General features: G+C 38.2%; 1 protein-coding gene across 9 annotated transcripts in view; it reads left to right on the plus strand.

Annotated features, from left to right (window-relative positions):
* Positions 1-18,667, plus strand: part of GPCPD1 (glycerophosphocholine phosphodiesterase 1) — a 43,299-nt gene that overhangs the window by 16,250 nt on the left and 8,382 nt on the right. For all 9 annotated transcript variants that reach the window (XR_005256159.1, XM_038130287.1, XM_038130289.1 and 6 more), the window contains 14 exons: positions 3,369-3,444; positions 5,239-5,280; positions 6,449-6,572; positions 9,094-9,337; positions 10,375-10,537; positions 10,629-10,761; positions 10,976-11,030; positions 12,615-12,707; positions 13,796-13,873; positions 14,698-14,737; positions 15,513-15,574; positions 16,464-16,529; positions 17,379-17,515; positions 18,296-18,431. Coding sequence is in view for 8 of the 9 variants with exons in the window: in XM_038130287.1 (XP_037986215.1) it covers positions 3,369-3,444; positions 5,239-5,280; positions 6,449-6,572; positions 9,094-9,337; positions 10,375-10,537; positions 10,629-10,761; positions 10,976-11,030; positions 12,615-12,707; positions 13,796-13,873; positions 14,698-14,737; positions 15,513-15,574; positions 16,464-16,529; positions 17,379-17,515; positions 18,296-18,431 (1,449 nt within the window). In the remaining variant the exon portion in view is untranslated. The remainder of the gene's footprint in view (positions 1-3,368; positions 3,445-5,238; positions 5,281-6,448; positions 6,573-9,093; positions 9,338-10,374; positions 10,538-10,628; positions 10,762-10,975; positions 11,031-12,614; positions 12,708-13,795; positions 13,874-14,697; positions 14,738-15,512; positions 15,575-16,463; positions 16,530-17,378; positions 17,516-18,295; positions 18,432-18,667) is intronic.

Here is an 18,667-nt window from a genome sequence, read left to right on the forward strand (position 1 = left end):
AGGCAAGTGTGAAATAGCTACGCTGTCTGATCATATAGCAGGGCTTTAAAAACTGGATTGGAGGACATTTTTCACACTTTCTGCTTAATTACAGAGGTTTCAAATGAGAGTTAGATTTACTTTTTTAATGTGCAATTAAACAAATCCATTCAGTGCCTGGACTGTAGTAATAAAGGTGAAACTTAGACCTAGACTCAGTAATTAATGCCTTAGAAAAGCTTTTTGTAGATTAAGAACCCTTGGTTGTCATGATAGTAACAAAGGCATTATTACTGCTGAGATGTCAGATTGTGTGTGAAACTGTTATTGGAAATACTGGAGCTATAAAATCTCTACTGAGCTCAGCATTTCCTGCCAGGTGACTTTTATGTGCTGGTGCCTTGCAAGTTGGATGCAATGGCTGAATGGCTTTAATTATTCAGTTTAGTGCTTAATTGTTGTCTTCTACATGGTACAGAAATCCAGAGAGATTTTTGTCAGGAATGCAGCTTTAGCAATTAAGTCTAATTTAGCTGTTTCATATTATTGAAGTAGATTATTATTCTTGAAACATAGTTTTAATTAGTGAAGTGCACTTGGATAAATGTGTTTGTGTGGCGTTTTTAAGATTTGGTTTGGGTTCCCCCCCACCCCATGCCTACTCTATTGTGTTACTTCAAAGCAGGAACCTTGGAACTGATCTCCTAAATTACCATTTAAACATCCACGGAAGTGTTTTCATTATTTCACTGTACTGAGAACCCAGGCACTTCATGCAGATGGTGCATCTGCTTTGAACCTCAGAACCATTATGCTAGATAGGCATTTTCCCCTTCATTTCAAAAGTGTCTAATGGCTGCTGGGAAGGGAGGCCCCAGCTTCTCGTAATGGAAGGAGACTTGATTTTTAGAGAAAGTTCTCGAATGTCCTTTAAAAACTTGAAAATTGAATCAGATGTTCAGCTAATCAAGATCAAGCAACATAATATTTGTGTTGGCTTTTAAAAAAATAAAAATGTCTGTATTAGCAGAGAAAGATCCACAGTGCCACGTATCTTAGTGTACTGCCCATGAGATGCTTGATGTGACATTTGTATGGATTCCCTTTTAAGACTGTCCTGTAGAAACTCTCCTTTTAGGCAACGTTACCATACTGTTAATGTTGATGACACATCATTACTTCTGCTGCTCAGCTGGCTGCTTTTCAGATGTGGTCAGTATATGCCACGGAAATGACATTACTGTTTTGACTTCACTGTAACAGTGGCTTCTGTTACATGTAATTAAAACAGTTTTTAAATGCCTGTAAACTCAGAGAGGTTCTTAGCAGGGATCGAGAGGATTCGTAGTGATGTCTGTGCCTGTTCTCTAATCAATTGCCCTTTTTTCCAGGTAGCTTTGCTTGGCTCTTCTTAGTGTGGAAAGTGTTGAGGGTTCCTAGGATTAAATGCACAATCAATCCATTGTATTCCTTTGAGGAGAGGAAATTGTGCTGAATGTATCTGGCATGGTGTCCTTATTGTTGGGATAATGTTATTGAAATTCATTCATCATTTTAGAACCTAACTTTAGAATGGACAGTTACAGTAGTGTAAGAAATAAATTGGTATTTTCATACAATACATTGGGGGTTTTACGAAGAAAAACCTTTGCTTATCTTCTGAAGGAAACAGCTTAGTCCGTGTTAGGAAGATTTGCATTGCCCAGGTTCACACACTAAAGATGTACACGTGTTCATGGGAGCTGCTGTTGGAGATCTTGCATGCCTGCATGGTGGGAGTAAATGGCAGCCTCCCTGCTGACAAACATGGTTTGCAGCTTTAGAAACTGTCATTGTGACAGGCAGATGTCACTGTGCTGTGAAAGAAGGGGAGAGAAACTTCTCATTATTTACTTTTCTAGAAATCCTAAGTGTGGTCACTGTGGCAGCAGTGAGAAGTTGGGAACTAAAACTGTGCCATAACAGGAATAAACTGGAAGCAGTAATATAATTTTATTTATATTTTACATGCATTCTGTCTTTAAAACATAAGTAAGCATATGTGTTTTATTCTGACATGACATTTAAGTGTGGATGCCTCTGAACTCATTAGGAACATTGCTTTAGCTGAGACTCACAGAGCAAAGCCATCCTACTGAGCTCTTGTTAAATGTTTGGTGTTTGCTTGCTGTTAACTCACCCAAAGGCTTGGGAGACTAAATGTGCTCAGTGTATGTCAAGAAATCCCATCTGCATGTAAAGAATTTATTGGGTGAGCTGCAATGGAACAAAGCATTATGGTCCTGTGTAATTATACTGCTGAGTTTGAAGCTTGTCTGGATGTCCCTGTGGGTCTGAAATCTGTTTAAACAAGAACCTGAACTACTGGGACGAGCCGGCGTTGAGGTTTCCATATCTTCGGCAATAGTAGCAAATTTTTTTTGAAATAAGAGTTACTTCGGCTCCAAAACATCAAAATGACAAATTGCAGCTGTTTGACAGTGGTTTTTACATCTGATAGTAACAACTGTGCCATGCTAGGGAAAACTTCTCAGGGTGACTGAACTGGTCATCAGGCATGTTCTCTCTGTTGTTGTGGTTACCTAAAAGCTTTTACCTAGACAGCTATTTCAAAGTTAAATTGTCCTGAAAGGAGAGTTTGTGTTACTTTTCTGGTTATCTGAGTCTTGGCTATGTTTGTCAACAAATGTATTCTTTGGTGGACAATATTTCTTTTTAATGAAATGTATCTAATTTATCCTGCTCCAGCTGGAATAGACTGCAGGATCTTCATTGCTGGCTGGTTGGGTCAATTATTTATGTTTTAATTAGATGACAAATAACTTGCTTTCCAGTACCACAACTAAAATAACTGTGTTTTGTAGTCTTTGTAAGGCAAATTTTGAAGGAGAACTCACCCCTGCAACTGCTATGTGCATGAGTAGGTGCTGGGTGCTGTTTGGAATTAGAGATGTGGGGTATGTTTTTTCATAAACTGCTGCTGTAGCTTGAGAACAAAGTGAGCACTCTCAATGAATCCAGAGATTTTTTTTTTTTGGTGTCAGAAGGAAACTAAAGTAGCCAGCAGAGCATCTATTAGCAGTAAAGGTTTAATGATTCCATGTAACTTCTCTGCCATGTCAGACTGTCAAAAGTTTTGTCATATGTATTCACAACACATCAAGCAGAGTCATCAGCAGTTGCAGGGGTAAGAAGCCTCATCTGTTTTCTTTCTTTCTTTCTTTCTTCTTCAGTCTTTTTCTCTCTCTGTTCCTCTCCCTTTCTTCTTCTTCTTCTTTTGCTTCCTTAAATCTCTAAGTTTAGTTCACAACCATCCCAAACAGCTTCATGGGTACAAAGTCAGATCTAACAAAAGAAATTATTGCAGACATTTAACTTTTAAATTACAGACTATCGATGGTCCCTGCGAAGTCATAGTTCACACGTGGGAGACTCATCTACAACCACGATCAATTACCCCTTTAGGTATGGGCATCAACTGCATCTGTTTGAGGCATATGCATAAGATTGCTGATATGCTGCACACTGGTTTAGAGGGATTGATAGCTATAGTTTTAAAATACTTAAATTTATAATTGTGTGGGAGGTATGGACTTTTTCTTTGCACAACATGGGCCTTACTCTCAAAATATATATGTATATATACATATGTGGCTTCAAAATGGAAGTGGATGTGAAATTCTTTGCTGTCATCTTAAGATTATGTGGGTTGGTTTTTTATTAATTTGAAATTTCAATAATTTTCTGTAAGCTTAATTCTTTGAGACTAAGGATCCATATGATCTTTTTTAAAGAAAATGGGGGGAGGGTGTGAAGTCACTGCTGTTTTTTATTTATGTACATTTAATTAGTAAAGTTTTAAACAAAAAATGTTTTATTAGGCTTCTATAAGTAAATGGATTAATGAAAATAGAAACATGAATGTACTTATTTACCCGTCAATTTAGCAGAAATGTATTTTGCTGAAAGAAAGGGTGGCATGCAGACTTGCATATGAGTTACTAATGCTTTTCTGAACAGGGAAGAACTTGTGTTTTAAGAATGACTGAAATAACCTTTGAATGTAGCTAGTAGTTTAGATCTCTTATGCTGCTATGGCATGTTTTATGCACTGTCTTTTCTAGCACATTAAAAATACTGTTTTCTCCGCATTTAGAAGTTCACATTTGTTAAGAAACTTTTTCTAATTATTTGAAAAAAATGTCTTTTAGAAAGAAGGTGGTATCAAAGAATCTGTTAGTCATTAATAGTACCATGATCATGTTCCGTTCTCCCTTTGCCTTTTTTTTTAAATTTCAGTTGAATTAGTAGTGTTTCTATTCCTGTGAGGAGGTTATTTCTGTATTTGTCAGTAACTGATAAGAGAAGCAGCCTGTCCTCTGCTAGGGCCTAGACTTTATCTCTAAATTTAGATTACCTCATTCCAAGTTGAGATTTTTTTTTTTTTACCCCAGGTAATACTCAATTCTTCATCAGCAGTTTTTAAGAAAATGCAGCAATGCACAGTATGTTAGCACTGGGTCATTTTGATCCTAAATTGTTGCCTGTGGTTATTAAGAAATTAGGTTAGGAGCTAAATGATTCTTAGGGAAAAAAAAAAAGGGATTAACCACTGTAGAGGCAAAATTATGTGAAGTTTTATGTTTTGAGAAATGGATGGTTTGTTTAGACTATCTCAGTTTGTTCTGTTAATGCTGATGAATTTACTTAGTACCTTAGGATTTCAGTTCTTAAAGCTTTGGAAGGAGTAAGGATAAAAGTAAGTGTATTGAGTATTTCATGCTAGGTTGGTTTCTGTCTTGTGGGCAGAATAAGCATTTTAATTGTGACTGACTCGATTTAAAAGCTTTAAATGTGGAGCAAGACCACTTTCTTGTATGTTTGCAAGAAAATTTAATGTCTTTGACACTACTTTGACAAGTAAAGCTTCTTAGATACTAGTGGGATGTAGTTTAGCAGCAAAATACCAGAATATAGTGCAACCTTTTTACTCTCAGTTCAGATTACTTGAAGTGAAATGTGGTATTTTGTGTGTTGGTTGTTTTTTTTGTGCAGAAACTGAGAAAAAAACATAAATTGATATTAATCTTTATAGAAGGTTGCAAAAAACCTGCTTTGTCTGTTTCAGTTTTCCTGCTTTTTTTAGATATACTTTTTAGAAGTGAAGTGGAGAAGTAGAATTAATTTAACTTGGCAATGATTTTTAAATATGAATACTAATTACTTTTTTCTATTCTTTTCCGTTCCTTTTAATTCTAGAAAATAAAATTACTGTCTATGATGGAGACTTTGGAATCTGTAGTAAGTGATATTAACCTTTATTCTTTACCATGAATTTAATTTAAACAAGGTTAAGTCTTGTAATTGAAAAAGGTTTGAGATTATAGGTTTTGAGAAGAATTGCCTATGATTGTTTTCTCTGCTTTTACAGTTATTTTTGTATCCAGCATTTGTGAAATCACACTCAGGCTGTTATCCCTTCTAATGTTAATAAAAGAGTGCTAGGAAGAGTTGAAGTCTCGGCACTCTGATGGTGTTAAAGGTTGAAATTTAGGAACTATAAATCATGAGCAAGCATTTTTGAAAGTACAGAATAGGCTTAGCTTTCTCTTAATACCTAGCCTTAGAAAAACTCCTCATGCCTAGAAAAACATAATCACACGCTCAATGTACCCACTCTGCCTCTTCAGTCAGAGATGCAGCTGCCAAAGGGTTTTTGTAAGCCCACACCTCATGTTCTTGTGTGCGCACAAATGTCTCACTTCTGACAGTTCTGACCCACCTCTCACTTAATGTTCAATCCTCTGACACTGAAAGTAACTCCTTATCATACCTCATAAATCTTGTTTTCATGCTTTTCCATTCCCCGTATTATCCTCATCAAATGATGGGTTTGGCCCTTTAGGAACTCTTCAAAACTGCGGGGTTTGCTTCAGCACCTGGTTTCCAGCTTGTCTTTCTGGTCCTCCTGCTTGCAGGCTTTCCTTGTTTTGGTGTTTAGGGTGAGGATTCTCCATGCTTTTCATCAGAACGGTTGCTGTACCCTGTCCTGCAGACTTGCACTGCTTTACTGGCACTGATTATGATGGGCTGATGGACACACCTCTATCTCATCAGAAACAGGGAGCCTCTGACTGCTTATGAGCCTTCAGAGTTCCTGTCAGTATTATTGCATGTGTGGAGAGTTGCCAGGGCAAGGGAATGTTACTCAGTGCTGTCCTGCAGATAGTTTCCACAGGATCATTGTTCCTGTTTAATTCCACTAAAATCCAGTGGACAACTGCAGTTCCTGTTGGCTGTTCTGGATAGTTCAGGAAGACTGGGCAAAGGCTGCACGCAACTTCTTGCATTACTGTAGATCAAGGCTGGTGATGAGGAGGATTATCTGGAAGGTGATGGCAAGAGGAACTGCCTAGATGTCCCTAAAATAAGTTACTAAAAGGTCTTCTTTCTGTTTGGCTTTTGATAGATGGTATTGAAACTGTGGATGCTGGGTGGCTGACATGTCAGACAGAAATAAGGCTACGTCTGCATTATTCTGAGAAACCCCCTGTACTGATATCTAAGAAGAAATTTAAAACATCAAGGTTTAGGTAAGAGTCTGCTCATCTCAGTATGCAATTTACCTCATGTTAATTGTCAATACTAGGGATATTTTTTTTTTTTTTACTTAATTGATGTAGCCTTTGAATTCATAGCCCAATTTCCAAGTGTTAAAGCACAAATATTTACTCTGTAATTGTCTTGGTGTTTCTTGCTTTTTGGCTGGAACTGTAATGTTCTTAGGTTCTTACCTAAATCAGTTTGGTGCTTTTCTCTGCAGAGGTGCCTCAAAAAGCAGACATTTTTATAACTCCACAGTTAATTGTCAGAAATGGGTATCTTAGCCCTGGTGTTTAGAGGACTGCACTGTTACATACAGTGGATAAGGATTTGGCTGGGTGGTTGCCCTGGGTGTTGTGGTCAGCATCTTGATGTCCCAAGTGAAAACCAGGGATGAGGGGTGTCACTCAGGGGCTGGTGGTGTTGGTGACATGGAAAATAGGGTTGAATGTCCCTTCAGTAGTTTGCTGATGACAGCAGCCTGAGGGAGGCAGTCACACTGGAGGGAAGGGGTGCCATCCAGAGGGAGCTTCACAGGCTTAGGAGTTCAGATCTCACCAAGGCCGAGTGCAAGGTCCTCTACTTAAATTGGAGCAGTCCCAAGTGCAGGCTGGGTGGAGAGTGGATTGAGAGCACCCTGAGGAGAAGGACTTGGGAGTGTTGGTGATGAGAAGCTCAACGTGACCCAGCACTGCACAGTTGCAGCCCAGAAGGCCAACTGCATTGTGAGCTGCAGCAGCAGCAGTGTGGCCAGCAGGGTGAGGGAGGGGATTCTGGCCCCCTGCTCTGCACTGGTGAGACCCCACCCAGAGAACTGCATCCAGCTCTGGGACCCCCAGGATAAGAAGTACATGGAGCTGTTAAAGCGAGTCCAGAGAAGACCATGGAGGTGCTCAGAGGGCTGGAACACTTCTGCTGTGGACTCAGGATTAGAAATTCTGTTGTCTTCAGCCTAGAGAAGAGAAGACTCTGGGGAGACCTTTGCAGCAGTCCCTAAAGAGAGCTGAAGAGGGGCTTAAGACAAGGGCCTGGACTGATAGGACAAGGGAGAACTGCTTTAAAGTGAAAGAGGACAGGGTTAGATGAGATATGAGGAAGACATTCTTTAGAGTGTGGGTGGTGAGGCACTGGCACAAGTTGTCCAGAATTGTAGGTGCTGAAACCCAAGAGGTGTTCAAGGCAAAGTTGAATGGAGCTTGGAGGAACCTGGTCGAGTGGGTGTCCCTGCCTGTGGTAGGGGGGTTAGAACTATATGATTTTTAAGATCCCTTCCAAACCAAACCATTCCATGGATCTGTTACACTTGATTCATTTTTTTTTCCAGTTTTGATTTGATTTCCACTCCCACCAATTCCAGATTTACTGATGAGGGGAAGATTTATTTAATATGATGCTCTTCAGTGAGATTTAATACTTCCATTGTGTTCTGTACAGCTTTGCCTTTTTTCCTTGCAAGTTATAGCAGGTAGAGAGACCAATTTCTGAAGCCACCTTCTTGTCTAAGTTAAATGGTTAAAATAAAACTTGGTGAGCTAGATGCATTCACTAAATACTCTGTCCTAAAATGTGGGATCTGTCCAGTAGTTTCTGTGACTGTCACTCGCTATGGCAGTGTCATTCTTCAAGTTTCTGGAGTACCTGTGTTGTAACTTCTTTTCTTTTTCTTTTTTTTTTTTTTATGAGGATATATTTCAATGTGGACTTGGTGTAATAGATTTCCATGATTGTAATTATTTCTTTGAGATATGACATCAGTTTTACTGGCATCTATAAATGATAATCCTGTGTCTCATCTGCTGTGTCTGTGATGCAGGAAGGGATTTGGTTTACTCATGTATGCTTACTTCACTGACATAACTAATTTTGTCTGGAAGGTTTGCTCTGTATGATAAAGGACTTTGAGTCTTATAGAGAGGCTTATGCTTCTCAGTCCAGGATTTTGCAGAAATCCATTCAGTTGAAATGCTCATTCAGGATTTTTTCAGAAATCCATTCAGTTTAAACGCTCATTTAGGATTTTTCAAGGGATTTAATTACTTCAGCCTATATTATTTATGTCTGTTAGAGTATACTTATCTGCCTTATCAGAGAGACATAGCAGCAGCCACCAATGTTCAAGTCTTGATCTTGATGATGACTGCTGTTTTCAGTGCTTTTCATTAGCCTGTTGGCATTATGGGTGTCAGCCTGTACAGGAAGGCTGTCTGTTTGGCAGCCCAAATAGTCTGGTGGAGTGTTACTTCTCAGACCACTAGTAGAGTTTCTATATTTACTCAGGTTCAACTTCTAGCAGTGACTTGAGCGCTGAAATCTGACTAAAATAGGATTTAGACAATGGCTGCAAACTTTTGCTCATTTGAGGAGCCACTGCATACAGTCCTGTTCTGTGGGTGGTGGAGTTGAGAATTCTTGTGTTGTATGAGCTTCTGCTCAAGCTTCTTCCTCAGTCTTTATCATTTGTAAAGGCACTGCAGTGACTTAACCGTTTGTTTTGTGTTTCTGTTTGAGTAGAGTAAAATTGACCCTAGAAGGGCTAGAGAAGGACGATGATGAAGAGGGCCAAGAGAAGACGTCCCCTACTGTCCCTCAGAAAATGGCAAACACGGTGGAGTTCTCCTTGATCAGTGACGACGACTACAAATGTCGGCACTCTCAGCCAGACTGTGGCTATGCTTTGCAGCCAGACCGATGGCTAGAATACACAATACAAACCATGGAGCCTGATAACTTGGAATTAATATTTGATTTTTTTGAGGTATGTCTCTTTACCCCTAAGAAGCAACTCCAGTCTGCCTTTTGGAGCTGGAGTCAGTTGTTGTGGAGTTTTCGCTGTTGAAACAGAGCTACTGCCTGATGTTCTTCATCTTTTGGATTTATTGACACAAGTGTGAGACTTGACTCCCAACCCATTTGTAGAAAGGTTTTTGTGAGCCTTCTTGATGTGGCACAGGAAGTTTTTCAGTTCTGCTTATTTAGAAGTCAGTACAAATTAGACTTGAATCTGTGTGTGTACAGTATTGCATGCTGCTAGATTGGCTTGATATTAATCCTTTATCAGAGCTAAGTTATGCTTCTCCTGCTTCATCCTGTACAATGGGTATATGAAGTGATTATATCACAACTATTGAATCTAAATTTTTAAATTCTAAGCAAAAGACATTTCTCTGAAGTAACTCATACAGATTAAAACTGAATTCTCACTATTGTGCTTGTTATTGTGCACTGTTTTTTCCCCTGAAAGGTCTTAGTATTTAAAGTTCTTTTTAAAAGAAAGCAACTTACACTTTATCAGAATAAAGTTTTTTAAGCATTCTCTTTTGGGTCTGAAAATGCCTTTAAGATCACTTACAGTCATAATTGTAAAGTGTCTACATAGTTCCCGAACTTGTCTGTGGTCAAGTGCACATTCTATATATTAGTTCTTCCCTGCAAATGCATACCAAGATTTTTAGCATTTTAAGCATAAATATTATTCCAGTTAATTTTTGTTCTAAATAGGACATGGGCATTTTAGAAGACAGACTTCCATGCATGCTATTTTGATGTGAAAAGCTTATGAGATGTCAGGGGTGTCAAAGAAAAATGTGAATTTTGTAGATTTCTGGTAAAGTTTTCATTTTCCTGATAGTAATTCATAACTCACTGTTATATTAAACAATTTTAGCTGAAATTAGTGTTTTGTGTAACACACAAGAAACTTGTGTCCTGAGGAGCAAGCCAGAAGAGTTTGTTTAGAATTCCCACTCACATCTAACAGTAGGGGTTTCGGGTTTTTGTTTGTTTTGTTTTCAGGAAGATTTAGGTGAGAAGGTAGTACAAGATGATGTGCTCCCAGGTCACGTGGGCTCTGCCTGCCTCCTGTCATCCACAATTGCAGAACTCGGAAAGAGTGCTGGAGTTCTCACACTTGCTATTATGAGCAGAAATCCGAGGAAGACAATTGGAAAAGTTAGAGGTACAGTTGATGCCAACAACAGATGCAGATAGCTTTCCTCAAAGCCATCTGTTGTTTACTGACACGTGAAGCATTGCTGTTTTTCTTGCAGTGGACTACATAATTATCAAACCGATCCAGGGATACGCTTGTGATATGCAGGCTTCATATGCAAAGTACTGGAAACCAAGAACAACTCTGGATGTTGGACACAGGGGAGCAGGGAATTCTACAACAACAGCTAAGTAAGCTTGTTTGCACTTTAAACGGGAAATGGTTTTGTGTCACTGACATCAGTTAAGGAAGTGGACAGTTTACAAAGCTGCAACCCATAGTCATTTACTTCAGTATCAAGTTGTGGGTATTCTCTAAAACAAAAACTTCTGATTTGTGTTCCTGTTGGTTCAATTCTGTGCTATACTGCATCTAACAAACCCTTTTTCTTGGCTGTTGTTTCAGGCTTGCTAAAGTTCAAGAGAACACCATTGCATCCCTGAGGAGCGCTGCTAGTCATGTATGTACACCCGTTTTCATACACACAGCACCTGTCTAGTGCAAACTAGGTTGGCTTGTACACCAAATTTCCATGATTCAATACAGTGAATGGTAATTGAACTGATGTAAATTAGATAAAATCACTGTGGAAATTGCCTGAGTTGTGGGAAGTTAATAGCAGGTTAGACTCTCGTTCTCAAGTCCCTTAAAAAAAATCAAAACTTCCATTTAGTATATTCTGCTGTTATTCTAATACCGAGAGAATTTTAATCTCAACCCTGTACAGACAGTTTGAACAAGTGAATCAAATTTTGGCACTGCTAGAGTCTGTCAGCATCCTGTCACATGGAAAGGTCTTGCTTGCTCAGGGACTGCTGTGTACTGAAACTTGCTGTCTGAAAATGTGACTTGGGAGCTGAGCTGGTAGAATAAACCAGTCCTTGTTTTGGTGCTTGCTGCAGTGAAGACTTGAAATCCTAAGACAGAACTTCCAATTTGGGAGATAATAGAATAGCTCCGTGTGCCTAAATTCTGTGATAGAGGTGTCAGTTTTATTCCTTCCAATAATCTTGATCACTGAATAAAACCGTAGCTGCTAAATGACTGTTTTAAACAGTAGTTCTTAATCCCTGAGTGGACACTACAGGTTTATAGACAGGCTTTTAAATTGCTCACAAGAAATATGCATTGAGGCAGAAATTTACTGTTAAGCCATCAGCAGCATCACCAGAGAATTGCTTTCATCTATTTGCTGATTGAAAAGGCTGAAAGCCACCACTTTGAAAATATTTCTGCTGAGAAAAGGGCTGAAAAAAACCCCTGTGTCCTATTTTCTCTCTGTGCTAATTGAAAAAGTGGGTGTCAGGGTGATAATTTGGTGAATGGTATTCTTGGAGGCCTTCAAAGGAATGACTTGCAGACAGTCAATATAAGTAAAAAATTCCAAACCTGTTACTGTCTTTCTCTTTCTTTCTGGGCCTCCTTCTCCAGAAGACTGTACATCAAGCTTTTGGATCTTTTTTCCTTTTTTAAAGCCTAACAGAAAATCATTTACAGCTGAAAAGGGCAGGAGAATGCTGGATGCAACTATTTCTGCTCTTGCACCGATTATAACACAGTGCTGCTGTGTTACTCACTAGTGACTCCAGAAGTTTGCTCCTATATGGAATATCTCCCTAAAGCCTTGGCAATATGGAGCCATCACTTGTCTCTTGATGTGGTGGTGGAGAGGAGGGAGGAAGATTCCTCCAAGTTATCTGTGTTTAAAACATTTGTGTCTAAAAATATTGTCTTGGTCTTTCTCTGTAATCAGGTTCACAAGACTTGAATCTTATTAGAGGGTTTTACAAGATAAGGCAAGACATATATATATGTGTGTGTGTCTGTATTATGGTAATTAGGATAATTTGCCATATATTTTTTTCATCTTTAATAATCCATTGCTGAGCATGATTTAACTGGTAACAGCCAGGTGTATTCAACTTCTCCTTCATGTCCAGGACCTGTGAATACTTGACAATACTTGCATGCAGTTCTGTAGTCCTTGTGCATAAGTAGTTAATGGGCTTTTGTTTTGTTCTGTGTGATTCTCAATTTTCTGTAGGGAGCAGCATTTGTGGAATTTGATGTACATCTTTCTAAAGATCATGTGCCTATAGTATACCACGATCTCACATGTTGCATGGCTATGAAAAAGGTAAAGAAGATAATAACTGTATTTTATGTATAGATACGCTCATTCTAGAAATGTAAAATGTTAAGCTCTCATAGAAATAATTCTGGACTCTCAAGGGATAGAATGGCAATAGATATGCAGCATTACTTAGTGCATAGCACAGGGAAGTTGAGTTTTTTCCTTTTGATGTTGTAGCAATAGCATTTCAGATGCATGGTTTGGCACTCTTCAAGTTCACATTGTAGTTACTATTTAGCTTTTTTTCTGACTTCAGATTTGGAACAAAAAACCAGACAATTCTGCTATATTCTGTGGTGCCTATGGTGCTCTCTTATACTGAGGCCTGAATGTTTGCATTCTGTCCTGTTCTGCTTATCTTCCCTCCTAGTTCTGGCAGTGAATCCAGAGAGAGATTGCAGAGCACACTGCTCTGTCTTCTTGGCACTGGGTCTTGTGTTTTCGAACTCCCACACTCATTGCAGTATTGCACTTTATAAGAAGTTCGGTTTAGAACAGCTGTGGAAATGGAACTTTGACTGAGGGGAATGAATATTCAGTGTATCTTCACTCAGTATTGTCTTGCTCAGTAAAAATTTCTTAGTGAAGAGGGGAAGTGAGACATGGATAGATTTTTTTTTTTTTGACACCAGATCATTATTTTGGGAGCGGTCTGTGTGTGTGAATTTTACCCAAGGACATTTATATTTTTTTATTAGTTTCTGAGACATTGGATAGACAGCAGTAAAGTGAACTGCCTCGGAATATTTTTTACTGCATTTCTTTACTTGTAAACATTTTTCCTGAATACATTAACCAGTCAAGTTTTTACAGAATAATTATGCTACCATTTTGGGAGGAAGGAACTTTAAAGCCTCAGACTTGCATGAAAGACAAGACACTGGGTTCACTGGGTTCCTTTCAAATTGTTTTATGGTTTTAAGTGCCTGTGTTGTCTTGTGAAAAGGGATCATTTTATTTGTAAGATATCACTTGTATCTTTATCAATAAAATAGGAAACATTAATTGCCTTTATGGCTACTATATGAAGGGTGTGTAGGCTTTTTTGTTGTTTTCAGTGATGCTTACTTATCTGTTGGTTCTCTTCAAAGAAACTGGATACAGAGCCTTTGGAACTGTTTGAGATTGCAGTCAAAGAACTCACATTTGATCAGCTGCAGTTATTAAAGGTATTGTTTCCTTGGCTAGTACAATATGCTGTGTGTAGAATTTTATGAAGCTTGGAGGTTTTGGGAGTTAACTACAGATAGTTTGGGGAGTACAGTTTTAAAAATTATACAAACAGAACAATTAGGTAATTCCAAGAAAAATGCATTTGCACAGTTTTTAAAACTTGGATAAATGTCATTACTTTTATCCTCTAGAAATATGGTATCTAATTTTCAAATGATAAAGGGACTGTTGAACTGCTCTACCTTCCAAACAGAAGTGCCCTGTCTAGATAAAAAAGGGATGAGTGGGCTACTGAAGACCCTGCTGAGATACCTGCCCTCAGTCAAGGAAACCATCTGGCTGGTCCAAGAACCATATGATTCTTTTTACTTAAAATTACTTGGTTTGCTCCTTTTTGTGAAGAGAAGATTTGAATGGAGCAAGAGAGTTAGCTGTGTCTGGCCTGATTCTAGCTCAGTATGTGTGACTGTAATATAAAACAGGTCAGCTGGTTTGAAACACAGAGGAAAGATTAATGTTCAGACTTCTTCACATCTTGATGTTGAATTATAGTTTATATGGGTTTACCCTTAACACGATTCCTGAATTTTCAGTGAGCATGTTTTCAGTTTGGTTTTGAGCTTTTCTTGAAATCGTTAAAGTCTGAAAGAAAATAGTGATGTGTACAATATGCCTTTTATTCCTTTACAAATTACTGTAGCTATGTCTATAATAGACTTTAAATTGTGAAAACTGTAAAATTATTTACAAGCAAAATTAGTTACGTTTTACATGTAGGAAGATGTGGGTAGAGTGTTAATGTTGCTCTTATGCTCTTCAGCTGGCTCACGTGACGGCCCTGAAAGTAAAAGATCACAATGGTATGTACTAGTTTGGAAGAGTGTTGGGATTGATTTCTTTCCATGTAATTATATAAATGCTGTGGTTGCAGCTGCTTGTTGTAGTCACATTTGCCCTGAACATTTCTAAATGCTTATGTAGTTAATTTTGTGCATGCTGTAGAGTTCTTTACTGGGAAGGAAATATCTGAACAGAAGTTACTTCCTTAGGAAGCAGGGACAGAAGGGTAGAAGGCAAATCTATAGATCAGTATATATTTCTGAATAATCATAACAAAATTGCCACTGATGGTTCTGTCTTATGCTTCTCCAACTGTACCTTCAGCTCTTCAGACTTGCTGACAAGAACTTTGCTAACTGCTGTAGGATGTCTCATCAGTGCTCTAAATTTTTTGCCTTAATTATCCCCTTTGTAGGGACAGCAAATTATCTCACACATCCTACCTGTATGAGAAAAGATAAAATTTAAAAAAATTAAACAAATAAGCCTTGATAGCCAAGGCTTATTGTGGATATAATTCACTGAGTGAAGTGGTGAGGGATGAGAGAAGCCATTCTGATTGATATATGTATATATATTATATTCTGGCAAGGTTTTAAATTACAAACCAGGAGTTGCCAACACCATCAAGGGAGTATGTCAGTGTTAGAGGAAAAGGTGTAGGTAATCAAAAGGGAGACCTGATTTCATTGTTCACTCCTAAAGGCTTACGATTTTAAGCCAGTCTTTTCTTGCTGGCATTACTGGGATTATGCTTCTGTTTGTTTTAATTCAGTATTTTATCTTTCTTTACAGCATCTTTTAAAGAGGAAGAGAACTCTGCTTTTGAGATGCAGCCATTTCCTTCTCTGCAAAGAGTAAGTAGTGAATATGGAGCAAGATGATTGGGGAACATGAAAACCTGTGTTTTACTTTCAGCTTTGCACACATAGCAGGGGGGATACTGATTTTTGGGTTTGGGCCTCTGGTATCAACACTGAAACTGAGAACAGGAGTTTTATTGTTGGACACTGAAGGGTTTTCAGTGCTTACAAGTAACAGTCTCTGTGTATTTCAAGCTTCTGAATTCATGAGCCCAAGCTGTGTAGCTCAGGGTGCACTCAGTTTTACAGCTGGTTAACATGTGGGCATTGCCTGTTAATGCATTGACAGTTGTTTCTAATTTTGAAAGAAACCACACCTGGCCTTTAGCAGTTCCTCACAGTGTCTTGGCCGTCTCTCAGAGCCAGACACTGAGAAATGTTGAGTGAATTTCCAGTGTGTTTCCATTTAGGACTGGTTTGTGTTAGCTCCAGCTTTTGAAATCACAGTGCAAATAATTCTTTACAGGAATTTCACATGAAAGAACTTTTGTTATCATGGTAATGGCAAGCTCCTGGATTTCAAACTTAAGAGGCATTTTGCACTCTAAATAACTTTCTGGAGAAAGAAAAAATATTTTTTTTTTCTTTAGGAGTACAAATGGGGCATTTCTTAAATGTGTTAAGGCAAATTGGCTCACATTTGTACCTTGTCAAAATCTTGTCCTTAAGATTGTATCCACTTTTATGTATTCATTAAGTTTAAACTGGAGTAGAAAAGGGTGTATATATGTGTTGTATAAAATGTTAAAAAACCTAGGGTTTTGAATTCTACTGCTAGACACCATTAGCATTAAACTCCAATGTATTCTCTCAACAATTATCTTCAAAGTGCTTTGTTGTCCTCCTTTGCTGTGGGGTCTCTTCATAGTAAAATTTTTTTCAGGTCCTGGAGTCTGTTCCTAAAGATGTTGGGTTCAACATAGAAATAAAATGGATCTCCCAACAAAGGGTAAGTAAACATACATGTGATTTACTTTGAGTGTTTGACATTCTTACGGCTAAAGCTTGTACTTTGATGTGACAATCTATGAGCTGCAAAGGCATAATTTTTGTGAGGGTTTGGGCCTTTTTTAAAAAAATACTGCATTATTTTTAAACTGGGAGTATAGTAGCACCACTCCAACAAATGAACAGTCTTATTCTTAAAAGGACAAAATTTATAGGATTGACTTCAGACTGCTTTTGGTAGAAGATTCTTTTTAAAGTCAACAGATCACAACAGGGCAGACAGGAAAGTGCCAAGAAATTCAACCTCTCCTGGCCCTGTGCAGGAGCAGCTACAACATGGTGCAGTAATGCAAGCAGCTGCTTCCTTCTGGTCAGCAGGGTTGCAGACTCAGGTGGCTTGTGCAGCACTCAGTCCAGAGGGAAATGGTTGTAAAGAATGCTTGTTGGATTTGGAAGCCTGGAGTGGGGGAAGGAAGCTAAGGAGAATGGTAGGTGGAAGTCAGTATGCTAGAAATAACAACAGAGAGTAGCTGCTGTAATTACTGGTCTTCAGGGAATTTCTTTGTGTTTTTGTAGCTGTAATAGGCTTCCTAGGAATGCATTCCTTGGACGGGGAGACAGGGAATTTTTCAGTGAATTTTATTGCTGTGAGAATTCAGCTGCACCTGTCAGGCTGTCAGTCCTGGAGAGCTGGAACCAGTACTGAACAGACTGAAAAATTGATTCTGCATTCAGACTGGCCAGCTGAGTTCTCACTTTGCTCAGGTTGACTGAGAGAGACCATTGCTGGCTAAAGTAATTTTAGTAAGCATTGATTTAAGTGACTCAAACTTGTGCTTTCTTTTTCCAGGATGGACAATGGGATGGCAACTTGTCAACTTACTTTGATATGAACCTTTTTCTAGATATTATTCTGAAAACTGTTTTGATGAATGCTGGACAAAGAAGAATTGTATTTTCTTCTTTTCATGCTGATATTTGTACAATGTAAGTTAAGAAGAGAGAAATAATGTACTTTGTTTTTGAAATTTATTTTTATTTGGTAAAATTTACTTTGTATTTAAAAATACACACCAGAAAATAAATAACAGGTGTTTTCCTTAGACATAAAATTTGGGTGCCAAAATAGTTGGGAAGTGAAATGAGACCACTTTGCTACCTGGAATGAGCCTGAAAAATAAAAATAGGTGAACAAAGTCATACTGGATATTTTTGTTAAGTGTCTTTCTGGATGCTTCACTCTTTCTTAGCACAACAAAAAAGGTCAGGGTTTCTTCTGGAATCCCAGAGTCTTTTCCAGTCATACTTGAGTGGTGTGCAAGCCTAACTTAGGAACAAATAATCTTGTTACAGTATTCAGCTTGCAAAATGCATTAGTGAGGTTAGGGGCTGTGTATTAACCATGTTTAGAAATTCCTGTCATGGATCTTCATGATCATCATGAATCTGTGCATTTCAGAAAAAATTACAGAATTAAATGGCCTTTGCGGATTATATGTAAACATATTGAGGATGCAAGGCTGAGTTCAACATCAAGTCTAGCTTCCCTTAACATGTGTGTTAATCTCCAGTCGTGGCAAAAGGACTCATTTGAGCAGTTTGTCAGCACAGTTTGATGCGAAACTGTGGGACCATCTCCTTCACCAGCTAGGAACTAGAAGAAGGTGCAGGAAAGAGAGGAATTCCCCTTGAAACAGTGAGATCAAATCTTTATTTTTTAACTTTTTTTATTTTTCATTTGCTACTTGTGGACTTTTTTCCTGCCAGGATCCGGCATAAGCAAAACAAGTATCCTGTGTTATTTCTCACCCAAGGGGAATCTAAACTCTATCCAGAGCTCATGGATCTCAGATCTCGCACAACTCCAATTGCCATTAACTTTGCACAGTTTGAAAACTTGCTGGTAAGCTGACAATTTAAAGTCAAACTGAATTATTACTGCTTGTTTTAAATCTACCTTTTTTGGCACTAATGCTTTAAATTATGTCTAACCTCACAAAAGAAATACACTAATATTGGGTAACTGCCAAAAAAAAAGTCCATAGTTTGAAATGTTTTTAAATACAGTGTTTTAAAAATAGCACTGTAAATAAACACTCTAATTGTATTAAATACTTTTTATTATTATGGATGAAACAG

This window comes from Motacilla alba, chromosome 3 (assembly GCF_015832195.1).
Source record: "Motacilla alba alba isolate MOTALB_02 chromosome 3, Motacilla_alba_V1.0_pri, whole genome shotgun sequence".
NCBI lineage: Eukaryota > Metazoa > Chordata > Aves > Passeriformes > Motacillidae > Motacilla > Motacilla alba.